Source organism: Amblyomma mixtum, chromosome 4, assembly GCF_055824585.1.
Source record: "Amblyomma mixtum isolate Tamu chromosome 4, ASM5582458v1, whole genome shotgun sequence".
In the NCBI taxonomy this organism is placed as follows: domain Eukaryota; kingdom Metazoa; phylum Arthropoda; class Arachnida; order Ixodida; family Ixodidae; genus Amblyomma; species Amblyomma mixtum.
In genome coordinates, this window is record NC_143015.1 from 67841554 (window position 1) to 67864610 (window position 23057).

At 46.1% G+C, this 23057-nt stretch overlaps 1 protein-coding gene across 1 annotated transcript in view; it reads right to left on the reverse strand.

Moving 5' to 3' along the window:
* Positions 1–13099, reverse strand: part of LOC149346756 (uncharacterized) — a 48508-nt gene extending 35409 nt beyond the window's left edge. The window contains exons 1-4 of the mRNA XM_089541412.1: positions 13068–13099; positions 9900–9970; positions 6272–6348; positions 2033–2137 (exon numbers count right to left, since the gene is read on the reverse strand). Of these exons, the coding sequence (XP_089397538.1) occupies positions 2033–2137; positions 6272–6348; positions 9900–9970; positions 13068–13099 (285 nt within the window). The remainder of the gene's footprint in view (positions 1–2032; positions 2138–6271; positions 6349–9899; positions 9971–13067) is intronic.
* Between the last annotated feature and the right edge of the window lie 9958 nt (positions 13100–23057).

Sequence of the window (23057 nt, forward strand, 5' to 3'; positions counted from 1 at the left end):
GTGTGTGTGTGTGTGTGTGTGTGTGTGTGTGTGTGTGTGTGTGTGTGTGTGTGTGTGTGTGTGTGTGTGTGTGTGTGTGTGTGTGTGTGTGTGTGTGTGTGTGTGTGTGTGTGTGTGTGTGTGTGTGTGTGTGTGTGTGTGTGTGTGTGTGTGTGTGTGTGTGTGTGTGTGTGTGTGTGTGTGTGTGTGTGTGTGTGTGTGTGTGTGTGTGTGTGTGTGTGTGTGTGTGTGTGTGTGTGTGTGTGTGTGTGTGTGTGTGTGTGTGTGTGTGTGTGTGTGTGTGTGTGTGTGTGTGTGTGTGTGTGTGTGTGTGTGTGTGTGTGTGTGTGTGTGTGTGTGTGTGTGTGTGTGTGTGTGTGTGTGTGTGTGTGTGTGTGTGTGTGTGTGTGTGTGTGTGTGTGACTACTCGCAGATAGTACAGAAAATCCCAGCGATGGCAAGAATAATGGGTTGGCGCCATGAAGTGGCCGAATGACGCACATAGCAAAAAAAGCACGGACACCTCAGGCTGTCCTAAACATGCCGTTCGTCTGTAATTACTCGCCGCTGGCCGACCTCCATGTACCGCGGCGTTTCCTGGAATTCGCACCTAAATTGTGAGGCAGCCACTTGTCGTACAGCGTTCCTGGTGGTGGGAGAGGTAATCTGGTTGCATATAGCTCACATGTGGTAGTCAAGTTAGATGCTAGCTTGCGACAGAGATTCGAACCGATGACATATTCGCCATAAATATTATGCCTTCTGAAACTTCCGTATCAAAATTGTTGTGTTCGTTGGTTCATGGGGTTTAACGTCCCAAAGCCACTCAGGCTAGGAGGGACGCCGTAGTGAAGGGCTCCGGAAATTTCTAGTCACCTGGGGTTCTTCAACGTGTACTGACATCGCACAGCACACGGGCCTCTAGAGTTTAACCGTGATCAAAATTGGACCGCCGTGGCCGGGATCGAACCCGTGTCTTTCGGGTGAGCAGTCGAGCACCATAACCACTGAGGCACCGTGGCGGCTGTATCAAAATTGCGATGTAGCGGTTAGTCGGACAGCGTTCCGGCTTGTGTCATACGTGCCCAGGGAGAGTAATGCTTTCCCTTTCCCGCAAGTATGGAGTCTTAAGTGTCTGTGACGAATTTTTTCTACTGTCCCGTCGTTCTAGCAACCGCTCGTGTCGTATCCGTACAAACAGCGCCCTTTGTTCTTCCTTCCCTCTCCCTGTCAACGTGACCCTTGACCTTTGGCCCTTCGTGTTGCGTTCTGACGTCAACGTTTGCGGATCTCAGCTTATGGCCTCAACTTCCATATGCAGCTATACGCACTCCTCGTCCTCTCTCACCGGCGAAGGGCCGGTGGTCTGCCACGAAACAAAACAGCGTCGGGTCACTTGGGGCGCTTCTGAAGAAAGAGGGCGTGGTGTCCTCGCGGAGGACAAAGCGGAGAAGAGGTGGCAGCCAGCACTGCGCGCTTCCCCACAACGAACATTTGGGTCATTACACACGGACAGAGGTGGACCCTTTTCCTCTTTTCTTCTTTCTTTCACTCCATCTTTCATCGCTGCCGATTCCCCCAAAGCGCACTTGAGGCGTCCACCGCGAAGTTCCGCAGTTGCTCCGCCCTTTCCCTTCCTCGAAAACCGGAACCAGAAATTTACGGCTTCGGACGGGCATTTTTATTCTTAGTATTTATTTTCCCATCCTTCGTTGAAATAATGCATAGGAAAGCTCATGACATTTTGTGTCGTCAATGTGACATCATTAGAAGCTGTGATGCTTTCCTAGAAAGTGAAGTCACTTCGTTCTGGCCATTGATGATTGTCGGGTCAGGTGACGTGCTTTCCATCAAACAGTGAGTGTTATCTGAACTGCGAACGACCCTTCCCACATGCTCTTGTTCATCGCAGAAGATCAGCTGCAAAGTGGCTGACCTTTTCTTGCATATGCTGCCTACTCAATCCCTGCAGGTATCGTGGACCCTAAACATATCAAAAGCTTGTGATAACTGAATGATGGATATTTAGAAAAGAAAACGAATTCGCACTTACCGCGGTGGGGTTTGCGCAGATTTCTTCCGCGTTTCGGGAAGGCTTTTCCGCGTTTGAATCGAAGCACATGGCCGATTTCTTCTGAAATTCCGGTTTCTGGATCATCTACAATAAATAGTGAATATCGAGAGAGGCTATTGCGGGAGTTTATAGCAGTATATATATACACCACAGCAGCAATGTGCCGCTTATTTTATCACTACCCTACAGAAGAACTCGAATATTACTAGCGCATTTTCTGAAATACCCAACTTTTTGCCTTTGTATCACATCATTTTACGTGAGTCTGGAGAAATTGCGCTGTAACGCGCAAGTGCACTTCGTAGGTTCAGGAAAAACTAAAAAGCAGCGGAGGCACAAAGTGCACTGCACTTCCTTGCACTGGCACTGCGTAAAACTTTCAAAGCCCTACACCTTAAAGCACCTTAAATCAACCGTAAATCCGACCACACTAACGACGAATAACCATTGCACTGGTCCTTGGACCAGTCATCAGGCAGCACGAAGCTACAGAAATCTTTTTTTTTTGTGGGCACTTTTTCTTGTCCTTGGCTCGGTTTTTATCATAATTTTATCATAGAAAATAGGACCCGACAACATCAGCCGACATCAACATCAACTTTCTCCCACACTACTCCATCATTTCTCCTTCTCGTAGGTAAAGGCCTGAAGATCCATTCATGTCGTGTATTACGAAAACTTAGCAGCTTTTGTTTTTATCTGCTCTATTTCTTTTCATGATCCCAAACTCTAGTAGCTACCTGCTTTTTACACAGCTTGCTGTTCTCTTTTTTTTGTGTGTCTGTGTAGTAAGTGCTGGTGCTGCTAGTTGGACGCATGGTGGACAGAGAGGCTACCTTTAATTTTCGACGCAATCTGTTGACCATACATTTTATCTAAATCAAACGTCAACTGCTATTGATTCTACATTTCTTGAAGAACAAGTGAAAATAGCCTTCACGGAATGCCTTCTTTTCTTTCATTAAAACTTCTTCTTCAGACCTTTTCGCGCCCTTGAGTCGCCAGACCATCAGCAACCGTTGCTGACGTTTACCTTAGACACACTGCAGTTACCCTGGTCCGTCCCAAACCTTGGCCTTGGTGATGCTTGTCATGCCCGCATCGTTTTTCGCCTGTATTCTGCGAAATGCTAACAAATCATATGAATCATCTTCCTCATCATGACTCTTTCTATAGTTTCCCATTTGATAGGACCAAAGTCGTTTTACCCAATATGGCACTTTCTCAGTTACCATAAAGCTATTTTTTATTGATTTTTCTTCTTGCCCATTTGTATAAGGCGCTTTGGGGAAGCTGCGCCATCCGTGAAACAATGGAGAAATGTGGCGGCTTCGCACTGAGTGGACTACTGAAAGATGTCATCATTTTTGACTCAAGGCAAATTCGGGATATCTTCAACAGGTGGCTTCAGCACGGCTCTTCGGTCAACCAGCAATGTAGACGTGCACTGTGGGATTTTTTGTGCGCTGAATGCGGGGTTTCACGGCCAGCACTTGCCTCTGCCTTGCGCTTAAAAAATCTTAAGGACATGTTTCCTGGCTTTGCGGATTTGGTGGTGACGTCACAAGCTAAGCTGATTGGTGGCGTCACAAGCTAAGCTGATTGGTGTTCATGCAGTGACATAAAACTTGTCATTGCGTGCCGTATACAGTGACATCATCCCAAGCAGTGCCCTCTACGACGCAAGAAGACAGAGAAATAAGCAAGATCCCTCCTGTTAACAGGATCCCTTAATAACGTCTTCAAAAGCAGTAGGTGTCCTGTGACCTTCTATTTAGTGTAGGAAAATCTAGGACAACTGCCACGCTTGGCAGAAAAAAAACAAACAAATTGTATCAAGGCCAGCTTACCCTGTAGAGCTTCCTTAGAGGTGCACGGGAAGGAGCAACGGCTAGGCTATATCGTTTGAATTTCATATACTGACACAGTGCAAAAGATGACAGACTGAGAAACAGAGATGAACCCGCAATTCTTTACAGTTCGGTTCGTGTTCAGGCTGATGCCTCTCCAATTCATTCCGGAGTTGGGCTCCGGAGTAACATTTCGTTCCGGTTGGAACCTATTCCGACTGGATCAAAACTACTCAAACAGGTTCAGGACCAAAAACATTCTGAAATGAAAGGGGTTTTAATCAACTTTGTTATTAAGTTTACTTTTCTCGCCGACATTGGCACATCAAGAGTGGACAATTCGTTTATTGGAGGTGTTTTCCCTTTACCAACTGTAATTTACTGCCCGCGACAAAAAGGAGGAATTGAGGGCAAAACCCATGTTCCCGTGTTTCCTGTTGCGTTGCTGTATTCGTAGAAATGCATTACATCTCATAAAGCCTGCCCAGTGTTCGAGCGCGCAAAAAGATACTAATACTCACCTGTTGTTCTGGCGATAAATGAGTGGAATTCCTTGCCATCTAGCATTGTGTTAATGCCAAACTTGCCACTTTTTCAGTCTACATCACTAACAATTCTTTACACCAATAATAGTATAACAGTTCGGAAATTTAATGTTTTCTTGTCTTTTATATTTATTGTTGCTCAGTGCTCATTTGGGTATCGCATGTACTTGAATTCTATGGAATTATTTGGAATTTTTCTTGTCCTGTTTGTATGTGTATTTTTTCTTACTTTTTCTGCTGTTTTGTAAAACTTTTGTGCAAATTTGTTTGTTTTTCATCAGTCCACCCGTATTTTATGCCCTGCTGGGCCCTTACGGTATTCTGAATAAATAAATAAATAAATCGATACAGGAATCTTACATTTATTTTACTTAGTTCAAGATGTCTCGTTACGGACTAACAGTATTTTACTTCCATTATTTCATACGTATCTCCCAATCTCATCTGTCAAATATACATAGAACCTGAAACGTTTTTGTAAGCTGCAGATAAAAACAAGCATAAGCAACGAACACTCCCGAAGATAAAAAGATTGCAATAAAAAGCTTTCAACGGACAACAGCTTCGCAAAAAAAACAAATGTGAAGTGGACTTGACGCATTGCCCACCCGGAGTCACGAATTGAGTCTTGCAGGCAAAGATTGCAGCAAAGAAATCAAGAGATCTCATTCTATCCAGGTTCCATTAAGCCTTTGCCACACACAACGCCGGTACTACTTCAGGCTATACTGGTTGAGAATCCGTGCAGTCCCGGTACTGCAGAACGAGATCAGAGACCAGGGCAACGTCGCACCATTCCCGTGACTATATTGATACCCAAATTACACATCTTTCGGGGTTCTTAAATGTTAATTATGCTTAATTACACATTTTTCGATCAAATTTGACACAAATTTGACATTTTTACGACCATTCTGTGAGAACTTTCACTATGCCGTGACGACTTCCGGAGAATGTGACGTCAGACCGTTCCCGTGGCTATATCGACATTCGTGCTATTTAGACCCAATTTGTACATTTTTGCGTATAATTAATTAACTAGTTAATCTACAGTCATCAAACTTGGTTTCTAGGTTCATTTTGTCTTCCTCTCTTTGAGGCAGCTATTAGTTTCCTCTATTTTTTTTAGTTCCCGAGTTAAACGCGTGTGACACGCTTTGTTAACGGACGACAGTATGAGCCATTAAAGGCTTTCGCATTAATTCGTTGCAATATACAACCGGCTCACCGTTGCACCTCAGCTATGAGGCCGATACCAACCACATCCGTATTTACTCGGATCAGTGATGCTGCATCATTATTCGGCTGGCGAATTAACTGTTTAGAAGGAATACAATACTCTCATTTTCTCTTCCTGGCTACCCATTGAGAGCTTCTCATGGAGCGCTGAGTTGAAGATCATCTGACATGCGAGGTCATGGGCTATCAGAGAATGGCGTATACGTGCTCTTCGGCTCAAAGTACACGTGGTTAAAACGCTTTTGCAACTCCGATAATAAAAGCGGGATACTAATAAGATGCTTGAATAGCGTTGACACCCTGGCGAGGCAATGGTAAGCCACAGCACAACTTCACTGCGTTAGTAGGTGAAAGTTTGGCGACCTCAAATACATCCCACAAAATATCGTTTGCCCCAGCCAAAATTTCAATCCGAATAGAAATGAATAAATTATATTTAAAAAGTGTATTGCAACGTTATTTTGGACAGTGAAATTTAAAACGACAAGGCAGAATAAACTGAATTTCTAGGTGCTGAATCAGACGTTTGTTTCGCTGTGGAGCTATACCACTGAATGCAAACAAGCGTGCGTAGTTTCACTCACGTCCGCAGCATACGCCTTCCGAAGTCCAACGATTGCAGGGCTGGTGCTGTCTATGCAGATTATCATGTGTGTGGTAACTAGAAAGTGTGAAGAAAAATGAAGTAATGCACTTTAGATGCACCAAAACGCGAGTAGGTGAAATTGAAATCAGAACCTTCACAGTTATAAGCTTTACTTGTTATCACCCCTGGCGACGTACTGTTTTTTTCGTATTCCCGGATTCAGGCTCTCAGTCTGCAAGGTACGCTCATGAGCTTAGAGCAGCTATCCGCGGATGGCCGTGAGCACATAATTCAAGGCGTAAAAAAAGACGAAATGGAGGAAACGACGTGCTACGTGAAAACGGAAGGCAGCTTTTTATGCGGCCAACCGCAGCCGCACATCGGGGATTGGTTGGACGGACGGATGGACAGACAGACGGACGTGAGGACGAAGCAATGAACAGATGGACCGACGGACGGACGGACATAAGGATGAACCAACGAACAGATGGACAGAAACGATCCGACGAATTTAGGAACAAAAAGAAACGGACAGACGAGCAGAGAAACGGACAGACGAACGGACGGACATACGAACGGACAGACGGACAGACGAACGGACAGACGGACGGACAGAAGGACAGATGAACAAACGGACAGAAAGATGGATGGATAGTGCCACGGGGCAGTGGCAAAGCCAAAATGCTCTGTATTCGTATTCTATATATATATACTATATCTAAAGAGTCCGCGGAAGGTGTAGGACTAACCAGCCAATGTCAGTAAGCATTCAGGGATTACTGAGCTAAGTCAGTGACTGTAGCTATTTCAACAAGTAGAAGACGACGATTAAAACATTCTCATCGCATGTTAATAATTAAGCGCCCCAGTAATTTTTGTTTTTTGTTGAGCGCTGTCTCCCTTTCGATGCAAAGCTCTGCTCGTATGGGCTTCCTTGCTCTTCCATACAGTTTTTTTTAGTGTAAACACTAATCTGATGGGTACCCGGCGTCGGAAAAATCATCTGTGGTCTGTTCTCGTTGTCTATTCCCCTATCGCGGGTGCTCCATCCCGAGGCACTGCCCAGTAATCGTCGTCTCCTACTTTGCAAAAATCCGTGCGTGCGCGACGATTCAAATCCAGTAAACATCCTCTGTATTTTAATTCGTAGGCACTAATCAGATGGGTTCGAATCCCGAGCAAAACTATCTTTTCCCGTTGCCTGTTCGCCTAGCGCGAGGGCTCCATCCCGCGGCACCTCCCGCTCAACGTCGTCTTCTACATAGCAAAAGTCCGTAGCAAGCATAGCTTGCATAGCAAGCATGCGGACTGATCCGAATGTAGTCCACATTATGTGTAGTTTTTTCCTTTCAAATCTTTTTAGTGGACCAGCATGGGAGTGGAAGCTGCCGAGTGGAAAACAGCGAAAAAAAAAATTGGCAGTGGCTTAGCTCTGCTATGCCAGGATACACGTAGCGTAAGCGGCTAACTGCCAAGCGACAACCTCGGGGTCTGAGGAAATGAGGTTTTCCAGTCTTCTGCGCCGACTGGCAGCGGCTCGACTTTCTTTAACCTCCATGTAGAGCGCGCAGCATAAACAGCATGTCCCGCGCATTATACACGCACGGTGCGCCCTTTTCGCGCATGTGCAGTAGCTCGCGGCGCGGCAGTCGTAAACGCAGCGGCGGAAGCACGCGGCTCCGGAGTGTCTGCCGAGACTGTGACTTCACGCCTCTGGAATGCGCCAAGTCCTCTGGAATGCGCCGACCGGCAGGGCATCGGAGAGGAGCGCGCGCCGGCGGCGGCAGCGGCGGCGGCGGCGAGGGCGACACACGTGCGTCTGTCGTGAGGTCATGCGGCTGCCGCGCATGCGCAGTGTGGTCGGCGCAGAGGGGACGCGAAGCTTCCTCCAACCCACGTAGTGTAGTTTACGCTACAAAAACAAAAAACGCCAAGTATGTAGGCAGCCAAGATTCGTAATTGTACGCCGCAAATCGACGTGAACCAATGAGAGGACGGCAGAGCTGCTTTCAAGGTCGCTATGGTGAGGAGCAGGAGACACCATAGTCTTTACTTGTTGGCAGACGAATCTGATCCCCGTGCCGCATATGTCAAGCCTAGCTGGTGGGTAGATCATGTGATGTGATATGCGCAGGTCTTAACAAAAACGCCGTGTTTGGAAGCCGCCGGAGCTGCTTGCTACGAATTTAGACTGCGTTGAATCTGCGACACTCTTGGATGACCGCTTTGAGGCTGGAGCAATCCTTTGAGACGAGCAAGTTAATCTCTCATCTGTTATGCCGTTTGAAACAAGGAAAACCTTGTGCGATCGGTAATCAGGATTCAGAAAGGAAGACAAACCCAAACAGTACAGGTTATTGGCCCAATATTGGAAGTTCATGGTGTTACTGTGGTCCTTTGTAGGACCGGCCTTCCCATGTACATTTCCAGTATAGGGCCAATTAGCTGGGATGGCAGAGAAGACTGCAGAATATATGTAACGTTTCTCTTGGTCACAAAGTGAACTCTCGGTGCTAGCTGTGTTTTTGCCGTGAGCTGCCGATCGACAAGAGGTTTGAAGGGCGCGCGCATATAATATATTAGAGAGTCCAAACTTATCAGCTTTTTATCACTGGCATCTGGGAGTTTCGCAATCCCGTTTCAACGATCAGTTTATGGTTTATAGGAGTATAACGTCCCAAAGCAACTCAGGCTATGAGGGACGCCGTTGTGAAGGGCTCCGGAAATTTCGGCCACCTGGGGTTCTTTAACGTGCACTGACATCGCACAGTACACGGGTCTCTAGCATACAGCCTCCATCGAAATGCGACCACCGGGCATTTAGTTCTCGTTGGGATGAACAATGCGTTATTAGTTTTTGTTTGGGGAGTTTTTCAATAGGAAATGAGTAGCCTAAGCTCTGTTTACGTGAAAGAGAATATTTAGAAAACACAAATCACAATCTATAGCGCACGGTAGGATCGAGTGGGATGTTTTTTGTTCGTTACAAATAACGCAATCCTGCTTCAGGCACGGACCTTCCCACAAGGTTCAATTTTGAGAGCCCACAGGTCTTTGCGTCGCTCAGGACTATATTTATTTTTCACTTGGAATGCACTGCGTTAATTAAATAGGCTAGGCGTTTCCTTTTCTTGTTATCCATATAGACGCGCTATCCTACTTCATTCACTCCACTTAGCCGTCGCAGTGGCTCAGTGGTTACCGCGTTCAGCTGCGGACCCGAAAGACGCAGTTCGGTCCCTGCCACGGCAGTCGCATTTCAAAGGAGAGGAAATGCTAGAGGCCTTCTACTGTGTGATATCTGTGCACGTTATATCAGTGCATGTTTTGACCAACGCAACCCAGTTGGTATAAATTATCTGCCCACTACGAGTTCTCTCATAGCCTCAGTCGCCCATGAACAAGAATTGCTTCCGCATGATTCATGCTTAATAGCCTTCATATCATTAGCTTTTATTTTCCAACACAGTGTTTACTCTCCCGGTAATACCATGTCATTCCTTACATGCAATTAGCTATCACCCATGAAACGGACCTTGAAAGAGAATGACATGAAAAACGTTACTTACAGTTTTTGCATCTGCTTGAAAGCTCGGGTAGAAAAAAACGTGCGGATTTTAAGCCACTTGTTGGACTGGCTAGATAAACCAGGACCAACGCCATGCACGCCATGGCACTTGCCATCATTGCAGGACGGCTGAAACGAAGTCGTTGCGGTAAATAAGGAAACTCTGGAAAAGGAAAATACCGACGTACAGCTTTGCTGAACGTGAGAAGAGGCCGGCGTTTTGTTTGAATGCGATTGTCCGATAAGAGCTCGGGAGGCCCGTAGTTGGCAGCAGGCAATTTTATACCTGCTGAAGCTCGGGTTTCTGCGTACTCCTTCTTCCTTACCCTCCAATGAGAGAGAGAGAAATTTTTATCAATACATCAGAGGTTTTCGTGGTTGTTAATCCGGCATGCTACTCCAGAAGAGGATAACTGAAGAGGGCGGAAAAGAGAAGGAAAAGGAAGAAAACAAAACCTGAAAGGAGAAATCAAGCATCGGCAACACTTGCGCACTGCGCACCCACTAACAGGAACATCAAAGGGTGTCTATCAAATACGTGTCCCGAAAAATATCAGTAAGGCTATTCTCCCACGCGTAGCTGAAGTCAGATCACTCCAGGGTCCATGCTCATGTGACTACATGCCGCATCAGTCACATGCTCATGTGACTACTGCGTCTCATGGCGTCTCATGTGACTACTGCGACCGTTACTGAATGTTTATAAGACGTCGTGCACTTTTTTTCAGGACGTCCTACAAACACTCAAGGGAGATGTGCAAGAAATCTTGCAGATAGTTCCATGGCATGTGCCTAAGTGAAAACGCACAGCTCCGGCTTATGAACCCCATACCCTGAAATTACAAATTTAGATTGAATCACATGGCGCCAATCGATTGCCACGTGGCCTCTTAACAACCTCTACCGACAACTTGAAAAGTCGAAAGTCAAGGTCAAGTGGTCGAAGGTCACAGATCAAGTGAGCAAATGTCAAGGTCAGAAGTATTCTGCTGCAGCACCAAGGTGGACTGCACATGGTAAGGCAGATGTGCAATCATTACTTATCTCAAATTCGCTTAAAGGCTATTCGGAGGCTCACGGAGAAATGTGTGTTAGCTATCCTTGTGTAGCTTTCGCTAGAAAAAAAAAAGCTCCTCAAAAGCGCTGTGATATGAAAGCAAAGTGTCCGGCCGTGTGAACTGCCCAAATCTAACTGCTGTTTCAATTTCTTCGCCTCTGCTTATTCCGTCTTTGTATAGGTTGATGGCGGCCATCGATGATGCTTCGTGAAGGATGAGGAGAAAACCGGAGGAGAAGGCTGGAGGGAAAACTGGGAACCGTGACGCGTGAAGAGGAGCGGGCTTGGTTGGATAGGTGGCGAGTGCGTATCTTGAGCGCTGACTTTAGCCAGTTCCACCTTTGCGTGTCGTACTTGCGATCGGTTAGAATAAGCACCATACCGCATTTGTCGACGAACAGTAACACCACGCAGCTGTGAGTTTGATTTGTATTACGAAGAATCGATATCGTTGACTATTTTTGGGGGCTCTAGTTCGAAAGAGAACTCCACACTACCGCATGCACCTTATCCACAAGCTCAATCAGCGCAATAGCAGCCATCGGTCGAAGGCTTGGTGAAGTTCCCCAAGATGGAATAGATTCATTTCGATGGAGCCGAAATGCTGGAGGCCCCTGTGCTGTGCGATGTCAGTGCGCGTTAAAAAACCCCACGGGTTCCAAATTTCCAGAGCCCTTCACTACGGCGTCCCTCAAAGTCCGAGTCACTTCGGAACATTAGACCCCAATAACCAATCAGCCATAAGGGAGTAATTAGATGCATAGCAATAACTGTACGCCTATTGTGGTGCATGGGTGAAGGTCAATGAGTAATAACTCTTGTTTCACACACCTCCTGGACCTTGAGGCATTCTCCTAAACAATGGAACAACACAGTTGCCACTTCGAGTTGCGGAAAAAACATGGTCTCTCGCCACCATGTTTTACCCTTCCTGATTAGTTCAGTTGGTAGAGCGACTGTTCTGGCGAGGCAGTGGTCCTGAGTTGGTGCCCCGGACAACGATGAAGTATTCTTCAGCTTCAAAGTTTTTGCGGAAGCTTTATAGCCATCCTTTGCAGCCGTGCAAGGTCACTTTTACATATTCCGCGAAAGTGGTGTTCGAATGCGTCTAGAACCAAGCGCCAGCGACATAAGTTATAAGGCTCCGGAACTGAAGCACTGAAAAGTCGTGTGTGAAGGAACACAAAGAAGAGAACAATAACTGGTTACATATTTGTGATTTGGAAGCATGCAGAACTCTCTTACTTACTTGCTTTAAAACTTTTATATTTGTGTACTTTTGCTTGGAAACCCAACGAATTTAATAAAAAGTGCTTGTGCTCCCGTTCGCCCACAATGAAATGTCATGTTTTGCTTCATCTTCAAAATGCCGCATTCTTGATGCTATTTATATTCTTTTGTTAGTCACAACGCAATATTTGATAAGGTCGATCGTTGTAATGAAATATTCCCGTGTTATCCCCTGGAGGAAGTGCTTGCTTTAGCGTTCCCTGCGACTGCAAGCTCAATTTGTATTTATTTTCCCGTGCTGTCTATATCTGTCTCATTCTGTGAGCGCTTCATTTTGAGCCCAGCTTTGCATGGTATTGACAAAAATCTCTCACCTCTGACCGAGAAAGTGCACCTCAATTTAGAGGACCCTTATTCTGTTTATGCACGCCAAGCCATGAACACCTCGTTCTCTGCCCGTGAAACATTTCAACTTTTCTAAAAGTTTTAAAAGCTCCACATCAAAGGCGTGCTTATTTTACTTAGCCACCGGGTCCGTATTCTCTTTGGTTGCATTTCGAACTTGTAATACGTATATCTCGTTCCGAATAGTTCGGGCGTGGTTTGTGTGATGCGTGATCACTGCTGTCTGTCAAGAATGCTTGGCCAGGACTGCTCAACCATTCCTATTGTTTGCGAAGCAATATAACAAAAAATATGATCATTATAATGTCAACCCATTGACGCCGCAGCGAGCCAGACAAACTATGTGAGACTGACCATAGAAGTTAACAAGCATATCCCGTCTACTGACTGAGAAGGTTTAGGTATGTAATTCAACAAAACTTCTCCGTTAGAATATTTCTCGGGTTGCAACTTGTATTTAAATTTTTTTCGCAAGTTTTCTTGTCAATGTAAAGGACTAGTAGGCCTGTAGGGAATTCGTAAGTATTAAGTTACCTTTGTAGGAAGGCTAAGCCAAAGCTCTGCATGTCTCGATCAGAAAAGCTCCTGTAGTCGTAAGCACCTTTCTATAAATGAGAAAAAAACTCAACTGAGAACGACCCATCCAGATGTCTTCTTCAGTAGAGAAGAAACAAAGAATAATTTATTATTGTTTGCTCCGATTTCTTTGTTTGTTACACGCGTCATTTTATCGCAGTTTTCGCGTGCATGAATTCCTTTATACCCATCTTCATTCCGGCTGTTATTTGGATAACATCGAGTATGAGCGGCTGCATAAAACTCGAGAAGGACACGTCATTGCAGCTGCAGCAACACTCATTAAAATGAATATCAGGAGTTGCAGTCTGTCAGAAATAATGGACTTCGTTGCTTAAAACATAGTTTCCTGGCCGTTCAAAGTTTTAAACTCTCAGTCTCTGCCACCGTGCAGGCGACAAATGAATCATACTAAGTATAAAATGAGAACTGGAAATGCAGTTATCAAATATTTGAGAGGACTTGGAGGAATCGGCCTGAAAAAAACTCCCTGTACTACCACCCTCTACATCATCAAGGAATTGACAGTAACTGATATGCTGCGCTCCTTGTTCTGTTTTTCAAACAAATTTTTTATTTGTTGTCTGAACACAATAACATCTCTGACATTATCGTCAACGTCACGAGATCAAGCTCCTACCCATTGTCATTAATCATGGCTATATCTCAACCACTGCGAGGAAATTCTTGTATTTCCGGTAATGTAATCAGAGCAGAGCAGAAGTGGCAACCGGTTGTCTAGTCAAGCTTCAGAGTGGGGATGAAGAGAAGGAAAACTCAGTAGATAAGGGCGGAGGGGAACATCTAGCCACGACCCGTGGAAACATTCTGTAGTAATGTGGTTTCAGGTCCAGGAGGCAGAATTGATGGGAGATTCATGGGCCCAGTGAGATTCGTTCTCTGGGTGTCCCTTGGCTGAAGATGATGATGACGACTGAGATGGGCCACGTGTGCGGGTCTGGATTCACCTCTGTCTCTGTCTTGAATAGCAGTGCACTCGCTGAAGGATGAAGACATCGGGTCGACGTGCTCCAAGCAAGGGCACTCTAAATATAGGAGCGATTCTTTCATGCAGCAGCATAATTATGGTAAAACAGCAACATGTCACTCATTACATAATTCACACTGTATATCCGCCGATATCTTTTTCGGGATCTCTCCGCCTTTGATGAGGAAAGAGATATCGCCGGCAGTTGCGCAAGGTCTTTCATACAATCTAAATGGCATAAAATGAAAAATGTTAACGGAATGCAAGGCGTAAGTTCGATCGCGTGATTACTCTTCAGATTAATAACCGGCATTTTTTTTTCGCCCATAATGCACGTGTGTTGCTGAGATTGCTTCGACCATTACCTCCAGTCTTGTATTTGGTTTATACCCTGATCATGTTTTTTAGCTGCAACTTTAGAAGACATCATGATGCGCCACCATGAACTTTACTATTCTGCGCGCCGTGAAGCTTTCCCTTCGACGTTATAAATTCACTATGCACACGATATGCTGCACAGATCGGGAACCTCGCGGAAAGAAATTTGTAAACATTATTATTGAGCGCGGCGTGTTACGTTGTTGGGATCTTTGACTAGTTGGAAGGGCGCCAGGGTTTTGAAAGCGCAGGTTCGTATAGGCTGTTTACAAACGCGGCGACATGCGACGATGCAGCGCCGCGAACTGCATGATAGAGACAAAATCTCCTCCGAGCTTTCACCATGCTTTCCTCGCCCCTAGCCCACTTCACTTCCACCTTGCTTTTCCTCACTACTAGTCAGGCTTTCACCGACCAACCCAGTAACCGAGAGCTCCTAGGACACCCTCCTTACCTCCTGCGAGCTTCCACCGTGGTTTCCACTGAAAGGCAGCCCTTCTGCGTGAAAAACCCATGCTTGACAACAGGGGAACGTGGCTAATACTCCTCTTGGCAACCAAGCCACCTGCAGTGAAGTGTGATGCGTTTTTGTTCTACTCACTGAATACCATACGTCTTCGTAGAGCCTTTCGACTATATTGTCATTATGACTGGAAGAGGATGCGCCGAACTGTGCAACGCTTACCTTCGGCCTCTTATTAAGTTCAGTTACGATAACTACCCCCACAACTTCTTTATGTGGCCAGCTATCATCAGATATTAGGTATCCCGCATCTAGGTTTCCCCGGTCTGCGAAACCAAGAAAGAACAGTTCACACCTGCCTTCTGCGCCATCTCTGTTCTTAGGCTTCCTACGACATATGTCATCTAACTCGCGCTAATTCCTACAACAGCACTGCCAGGCTAGCTTCAGTTTGTACATTTGAAGCGTTCTATGTTACCAGGATCAGTTTCAACTGGCGGCCTGTCCGGATCCACAAATATTCGGCCCCTCCACTCGACCCTTCATCAGACCGAACCCGCAAGACCACCGACAGCTGTTCTGGCGGGCCTGCAGGACCGCGGAGGCACATAGAACCCTGGACTGAGCGCTGCACTCAAGAAGACGTGCACAGTTGTCACAAAATTCGGCACATTTTAGAAACAAACAAAGAAAAACCGCCGCGCGCACGGCGTCTCGCCGGCGCGAGCCGAACGGGAGAGAACGAAAACCCCCGCTGTGCGCGTGGCTACCTCTCCCCTTCACCACCGCTCATCGTCGCGGCGTGCGCCGAGGGAATGAGTCATCCATGTCGAAGATTTCTCTGGAACATCCGAGTTGCTTCTACAGCTGACGGGGGGAAAAGGGCGTAGCCTTGCGTGCGCTAAGACATGTCCCCCTCCTCTGCACTCGGACGTTGGCGACGGCGCCACGCCAGAACACGCTCGAATCTTCGAGGTGCAACCCCTGACCTCTGACCAATGGGGACGCGCGGCCGGTGAGAAGAGGGAAGGGAGACAGCACTGCCGATGCTGAGTGTATGTGCGCGCCTACTCCGGCGCGTAGAACAAACAGACTATCAGATTAGTCCGGACCGCCGTTTAAGCTTCATCTAAGCGCGCCCGTTCGACTCCCGGGAAAACACCACTCGGCCAGCATCGGACCGACGAGGCAAGTTCGCCAGTCTGCGGGACGGCATCGTCGTGGAACTCTGGTCGTCGGACTGCTACAGTGCCCGGTGAACAAATTGTGTTTTGTTTGTTTATCTCTCTCTCGTGTGTTAGTGCACTCTAGGTGTAATATTGCCTTTGTATTGCATTCTCCCTCGAGTTTAACTTTGCAGGAGTTGCATTATTCTGCTAATCACTTTGTATGTGCCTGTACTAGTGATTGTAAAATCCTCTGTATCGTCTCATCGCTGTATAAACCTTGTTTGGTTTTGTAAACCTTTGGCTCCGACCCATTCTCTGGCTTGCGACCAGCGAAAGCTGGGCACCGAACACCCAAAAACCTCTTGTCACTTGGTAGCTGGTCTCCGCTGAGCTTGCCACGCTGAGTCGAGGGCATCTCCTTTGAGTCCGAGACCGCTACCCCCACACGCTCTAAGGGTGTCTGGGAGCTTCCCACGTAAAAGTGCGCGAAGTGTGGGTGACAACAGTATAGCTTTCTAATTAAAGTTTTTGCTCCTCCTCTATTGGTTCACAGGCTCGACCAGCTCCTTGACTCTTTGTCTCACATCCTCTTGGGAGTTAGGCCCTGGGAGTGAAAGCAGTGCTTAATACGGTCCAGTCCAAGAATTTTCTCTGGAGGTCGGAGCAGCTCGGATAAGCTCGGGTTAGTTCGGAGGAGTGTCGCGCAACCTGCAGCCAATGGGAAGTAGCTCGAGTAAGTTCAGAAGAGCCTCGGGCCATCATTTGCCAATAAAAGGAGACAGTCGCGTCAGCTGCCGCCGAGTGGAGAGAGGGTTTGGACATAGAGACTGAAAACACGGTTGCGTGCGTATGCAAATGAAATGAAATCAAATCCATTCAAAGTGGATTTTGTCTCTCAAAGAGAAATGATGACCGGTGCAGAAAATAGAGATGCCAGATGAAGAGGTGCCAGATGCGAGGAAGAGGAGGCGATGAATGAACACTTGTTTTTACAAGTATACGTGATTTAACTGCGTTGAAACTTTAATTGGTCTTTCGTATAAAAATTGTTGCGAAAGTATTACGCCTCAGTGGTGAGATACAGCTCTGGTGAGAAGGGGTGCTGCCGGCTCTTACCACAGGATCATGCTGCACTCCAGACTTGGTTTCCAGTTCTACCAACACTTCAACGTTTTGCCCTTTCCGGGATTGGGTGGCCGCGGCATTCAAACTGTGGCCCTCTGCCATGTATGCAGATTCCGTTCATCTCGGCCGTCGATACATCCCGTATACGTACGCCACAGTAAACCATACTCGATTCGCACGCGCGGCTGGAAGTGTTTGCACCATATTTCATTTCATTTCATTTATTTTACCCTCAGGGCTTTCGCATTACAGAGGGGGTGGGACAGTGAAGAAAACAATACATAGATCAAAAACAGGGCTATATATACGAACAATATTGAAAGATCCTAGAGACAGAGGACGAAAACATTGAGAACAAAAGTACAGGAGTAAAAAGAAATAAATAAAAAGATTACAAAAAAAGAAACCTTATGTAGTCTATATATGAGTAAACAACATATCACAATTGGTCTGATTCTAACAGTGCGAGTAATTTGCTTTTAAAACGCGCAGTGTCGCTAACACAGGTGGCTGTGGGTGAAAGATTATTCCAGTCACATGTTTTAGGGAGGAAGGAATTAGAGCAGGTCACTGTGCGGCAGTGTGGAACAGCTACTTTTTGATTGTGGTCTATGCGAGGCGAGATAAAAGATGGTGCCTTTACACAGATGGCTTTCAGGCAAGGATTGTGATAGTAAATTTTATGGAAGAGGCAAATGCGTGAAAGCTTACGGCGAGTGGAGAGTAAGGGGAGTTTAAGATTAGATTTCATTTTTGTTACGCTGGCAGTGCGATGGTAGTTTCCAACGATGAAACGGACGCTTCGATTCTGCACGGCCTCGAGATCATTTGTTAATGTGATGGTGTCAGGATCCCAAATTGAACATGCGTACTCTAGTTGCGGACGAATGAGTGTAGTATACAGTAGCATTTTCAATGAAGGTGGAGAGGATGAAAAATTCATGCGGACGTACCCTAGCATGCGGTTAGCCTTTGAAGTAATGAACCTGATATGAGCTTTCCAAGAAAGGTTAGAACAAACATTAACGCCAAGATACTTGTAAGACGAGACTGGATTCAGCTGAGTGTCGTTAATAAAATAATCTGGGCTCGTTTGCTGGTTACGGGTTACGCGCATGCATTTGCATTTAGATATGTTTAATTCCATTTTCCACGATTGACACCAGTCATAAGTTTTATTTAAGTCTGTCTGTAGCTGAATAATATCATCAGTGTTATTAATTACTCTGTAAATTACGCAGTCGTCAGCAAACAAGCACATGTTAGATGAAATCTTTAAAGGTAAGTCATTGATGTATATTAGAAATAATAACGGGCCAAGAACCGACCCCTGGGGCACACCTGAATGTACTGGCACTGGTGATGAGTCGTGGTTATTGGCGAAGACGAACTGAGTCCGGTTACTAAGAAAGGCACGAATCCAATTGAGTACATTAGGGTCAATGTTAAGTTGGCTCAGTTTTAAAAGTAAAAGAGAATGACTGACTTTATCGAAGGCTTTTGAAAAATCTAAGAATAAGCAATCAGTAATGAGTCCAGAGTCTAAAGAAACATGCAAGTCGTTAGTGAAAATCATTAACTGCGTTTCACACGAGAAGAATTTGCGAAAACCATGCTGTTTCGGAGTAAAGAACTGGTTTGATTCTAGGAAATTAACAAGATGACTAAATATGATGTGCTCTAGAACTTTACATGGAACGGAAGTAAGTGAGATGGGACGATAATTACGTGGATCTTGCGTTTCCCCTGATTTGTGCACTGGGATTACTTTGCCGGTGAGCCAGTCATTAGGAAGGGTGTGATGGTTTAAAGACTGCGAAAAAATACAATGTAGAATATTGGAAGAATATTCTACGGTGTTTTTCAAGAATTTAGTACTGAGGCCATCGATACCACAAGAGGATGATGTTTTAAGTTGGTTAATAATGCCACGAATTCCTTCTGAGGAGATGACGATGGGATCCATTGGTAAAAAGTGATATTCAATGAGCGAAGGTAGGACGGAAGCGCCGGTGGGGCTAGAGAAGGCTTTGATAAAAGTGCTATTGAGAAGCGATGCGCACTGGTGGTCAGGAACTGGATCCCCATCCGGGGTAAATAGTTGTATGGTGGTATTTTCTTTGCCTTTCACTGTGTTCCAAAACTGCTTCGGGTCATTGCCTAGCATAGCTGGAAGAGTCTGATTAAAGAAGGTAAATTTGGTTTATTTTAATGCCTTTGAATAAGCGACTGCAGCGGCTTTATACGCGGACCACCTGACAGCAGAGTGTGTGAAGCGAGCTGTCCTGAAAAGTCTTTTTTTCTTATTGGAAAGCCTATTAAGATACCTGTTGTACCAGGGTGCAGCACTGTTGCTATATACCTTTTTGATTGGTATGTATTTATTTACGAGGTCAGAAACTTTAGATTTGAAGATCTCCCAGTTACGATGTACGCAACGGTCGAGATAAACACTCAAAAATTCATCTAAAAATAAAGACATATTGTTATTAATAGCCTGGAAGTCAGCCTTGCTGTAATCTCTGATGTATTTAGAGAGAGGTTGAAGTTGATTATCATGTGATCGCTTAACCCAGGCAAATGAATGATAGAAGACACGATGTCTGGAGATGATGGGAGGATGAGATCAAGAAGGGATGAGGCAGTGGGAGTGACACGTGTGGGGAGCTCAATATTCCTCCATACCTCAATATTCCTCCAATATTCCTCCACACCTTGAGACTGCGTGTGCTGCGCTTCAGCTATGCTAAAGCTCTCCATTTATTTCGACCTCAGCTCCGGCGGTACGGTATGCACGAGTGTTGTTCGACGATTCAAGAGAAAGAAAAACTACGTCAGTGCGAGCGTTGTATATTCAGAAGTGCGTCCCAACGGCAGAGGTGGTTATGAAGGTAATACACTTGCTATCTTTAACAGCGCTATATTTTACGCTGAAAACAGCCTAGTTTCAAAATCAAAATTGCTCTGCAGAAAATAGCTTTTAGCTTGTAAAAATTTATTCAGCTACCTAAAAATTACGCGCTCGCATACTTTCGAAGGCAGTGGAAATGCTGAAATCTGTAAATTGTTTGGGTCGTCTTTCTGCCCACGTTGAACTCGCATAATCGCCTGTGGAGCACGTGTTCTTAACGGAATTAATAATAAAAACGACCACTTATTGCAGAAGGCAACAAAAATTCAGAATCGGTACCGTTTGAAGGCAAATACGAGTATACCGTTGTAGCTACATCGCAGTTAACAGAGATATGGTGCCATCCTGCAGCTATAAAGTCATCCTGAAATTTATTGGCAAGTGAGAGCCCGGCATAAAACTTGTGGGGATGCCTTCGTTCCCTGCGTTCGCTTTCCCGCAACGCACTAGTTCCCTGTTGTTAGCTTCCCCACAACGCACTCCCCTTAGTTATGTTTAACTAAGAGGGGAGGGCGCTCGCGTCGCAGCGACACTAGCGCCACAGACGGCGTTTTGCTGCGCGCGCGCGGGGAGCGACGGGGTCTCTTCTGCTCGGCACCGGGATAGCTCGCGGACGTTTCGCGAGCCGCTCCGCTCTTCGCCGCGGGCGACGTCGTGTGGAAACGTGTTCCCCTCAGCTCTCCCGTCTGGCCTCGGAGCTTCCCTCTTGCCCTACCGTGGGCGAACGTTCGCTCGTAACCGTGCTGGTGAGTCGGACATCCTCGATTCCTCTGTGTATTTTGTTGCTAGCTGGCGTTATTGTTGCTATAGCAATAAATGCCTTGTTTGTGTCAGCCAGTGTGTCGTTCCTTTGTTCCCGTAGAGCAAGGCCCGCCGTGGTTGCCGTGCGCTCGCGACCACGGGGTGGGGTCCGCGCGGTTTCGAACTAGGTCAGCCGCGGTGAAACGGGGAGAACGCATTTATATCTCCCCCCCCCCCATTTTAAACCTTATAAACTCCATTGACTCGTAGTGCAATGGAGAGATCTTTTGTTTTGCTCCGTATGATGCCATTATTACTACGTAAAAGTATAGGGGCTGTGTTAGACAAAAATTATTATTACGAATAAACATTTAGCCAGTTTTGAACCTGTGCTTAGATTACTTCGAAAACTTAGGCTCAGTAAATGATCCAGGCTGCTCATTTTCTATAAAATAAGAGCGCATTTTATTATTTTGAGAGTGCTCCTCTCATCCACTCGTTTCTGGCCTTCCTCTTCTTTATAGTTTGCGTTGGAAATGCTGCATAGTACTTTCTAACAGTTTTTCAACATTATATCGTAAACAGGAGACGAATCCACTTGATGGTATGCAAGGGTCCGATCAGTTCCGATCAGCAGTGAGGTTACTGAAAAATCGAACGTCCTTGTGGCACTTTTTTCACTTTGAACTGGGCTCTATGTTAGTGGATCGTTTGGCAGAACGGTTATAGACTACAGGCGCCTATTCCGGTGCGGTAAACAGGCGGTTGAATCCTTCAATGTCACTTGCTACAATGGAAGACAAAAAATGCTTTGTGGCGAGGCTGTTTACGTGAAGCAGCTTCTCTGCATTGGTTGCAGGCTGTCTATGAATTTTCATAGTTTGTCGTCTACTGTGCTGACTTAGGTGATCTAGTTCCTTGCGCACATCTTGCTACAGGTTAGTTTCCTCGTCATCTACTCTCTTGCGTCAAAGCTCTGCTTCCTTGTCATGCCTATTGGATGTTTTTAGAAGTTTATCGCAGGCGTCAGACATGTGTTGAACATACATGTCGACATCACACACTGTTTATTCCAGGGTGTATTCGTTGTAAACTGTTGCTGTGAGGTTTGCAAAGTTTTCTTAGTTCTCAGCAAGCTGTTTGCGTTAAGCGACATAATATACTTAAGGGCTGTCGCCAGAGCGGCGAGACCGAAGTGTACGTCATGCGAAGCAGTTAAGGGGTTTTCTTGGTTCAAGCATTTTTAGTTCTAAAACTCAATTGCCCAACTGCTGCGCATTTTCTGTTATGATATTTTCGCCTTCAAGTATTTCGAGAGCTCGAAAATTTTGGTACACACTTATGACGGCTTACGTGAAAGATGGCGTTCGGGGGCCGGCTCACTTCTTGAACGCAATCGCCACGCAGCTGCACATTCTACCTCTGCATGGCTGTACGTGGCCGCCGCACTCATTCTGATCGGCGCGCTTGCTTTGTAAAAGCAGTCGCCGCCCTACCGAGGCCCGCGCCCCACTCCTCCACTAGATGCCGCATCAGGTTGCATTCGGATGCGCTGACCATCAGCATAAGGTCATTCTTAAGTTTACCTTCATAGATTTCTGAGTGTTATCAAGCCACTAACGCGCGTACGCACACACAAACATACACACACTACTTCACACGCACGCAAACACACAGAACGAATGGTTTGGTTTTGTTTTGTTGGGTTTAACGTCCCAAAGCAACTAAGGCTATGAGGGACGCCGTAGTGGAGGGCTCCGGAAATTTCGACCACCTGGGGTTCTTTAACATGCACTGACATCGCACAGTACACGGGCCTCTAGAATTTCGCCTCCATCGAAATTCAGCCGCCGCGGCCGGGATTGAACCCGCGTCTTTCGGGCCAGCAGCCGAGCGCCGTAACCACTGAGCCACCACGGCAGGGCACAGACCGAATGGTTTTTGTTCATTGGCGCAAGTAAGGCTTGGGCCTCAAAAGTCCTCTCAAATATCGTCACAGTAGGCAGAACATAGGTCCGTATTTCTCAAGCGGCATTGAAAACAATAGGACACCATTCCCACAATGGGAACCGATGGGCAAATAGAGACAACAACTTAGCAGCAGTTATGAAAACAACAAACCTGCAAATGCGAAACAATTTCAGCGGATAGACCATACCACCTCCACCGCTAT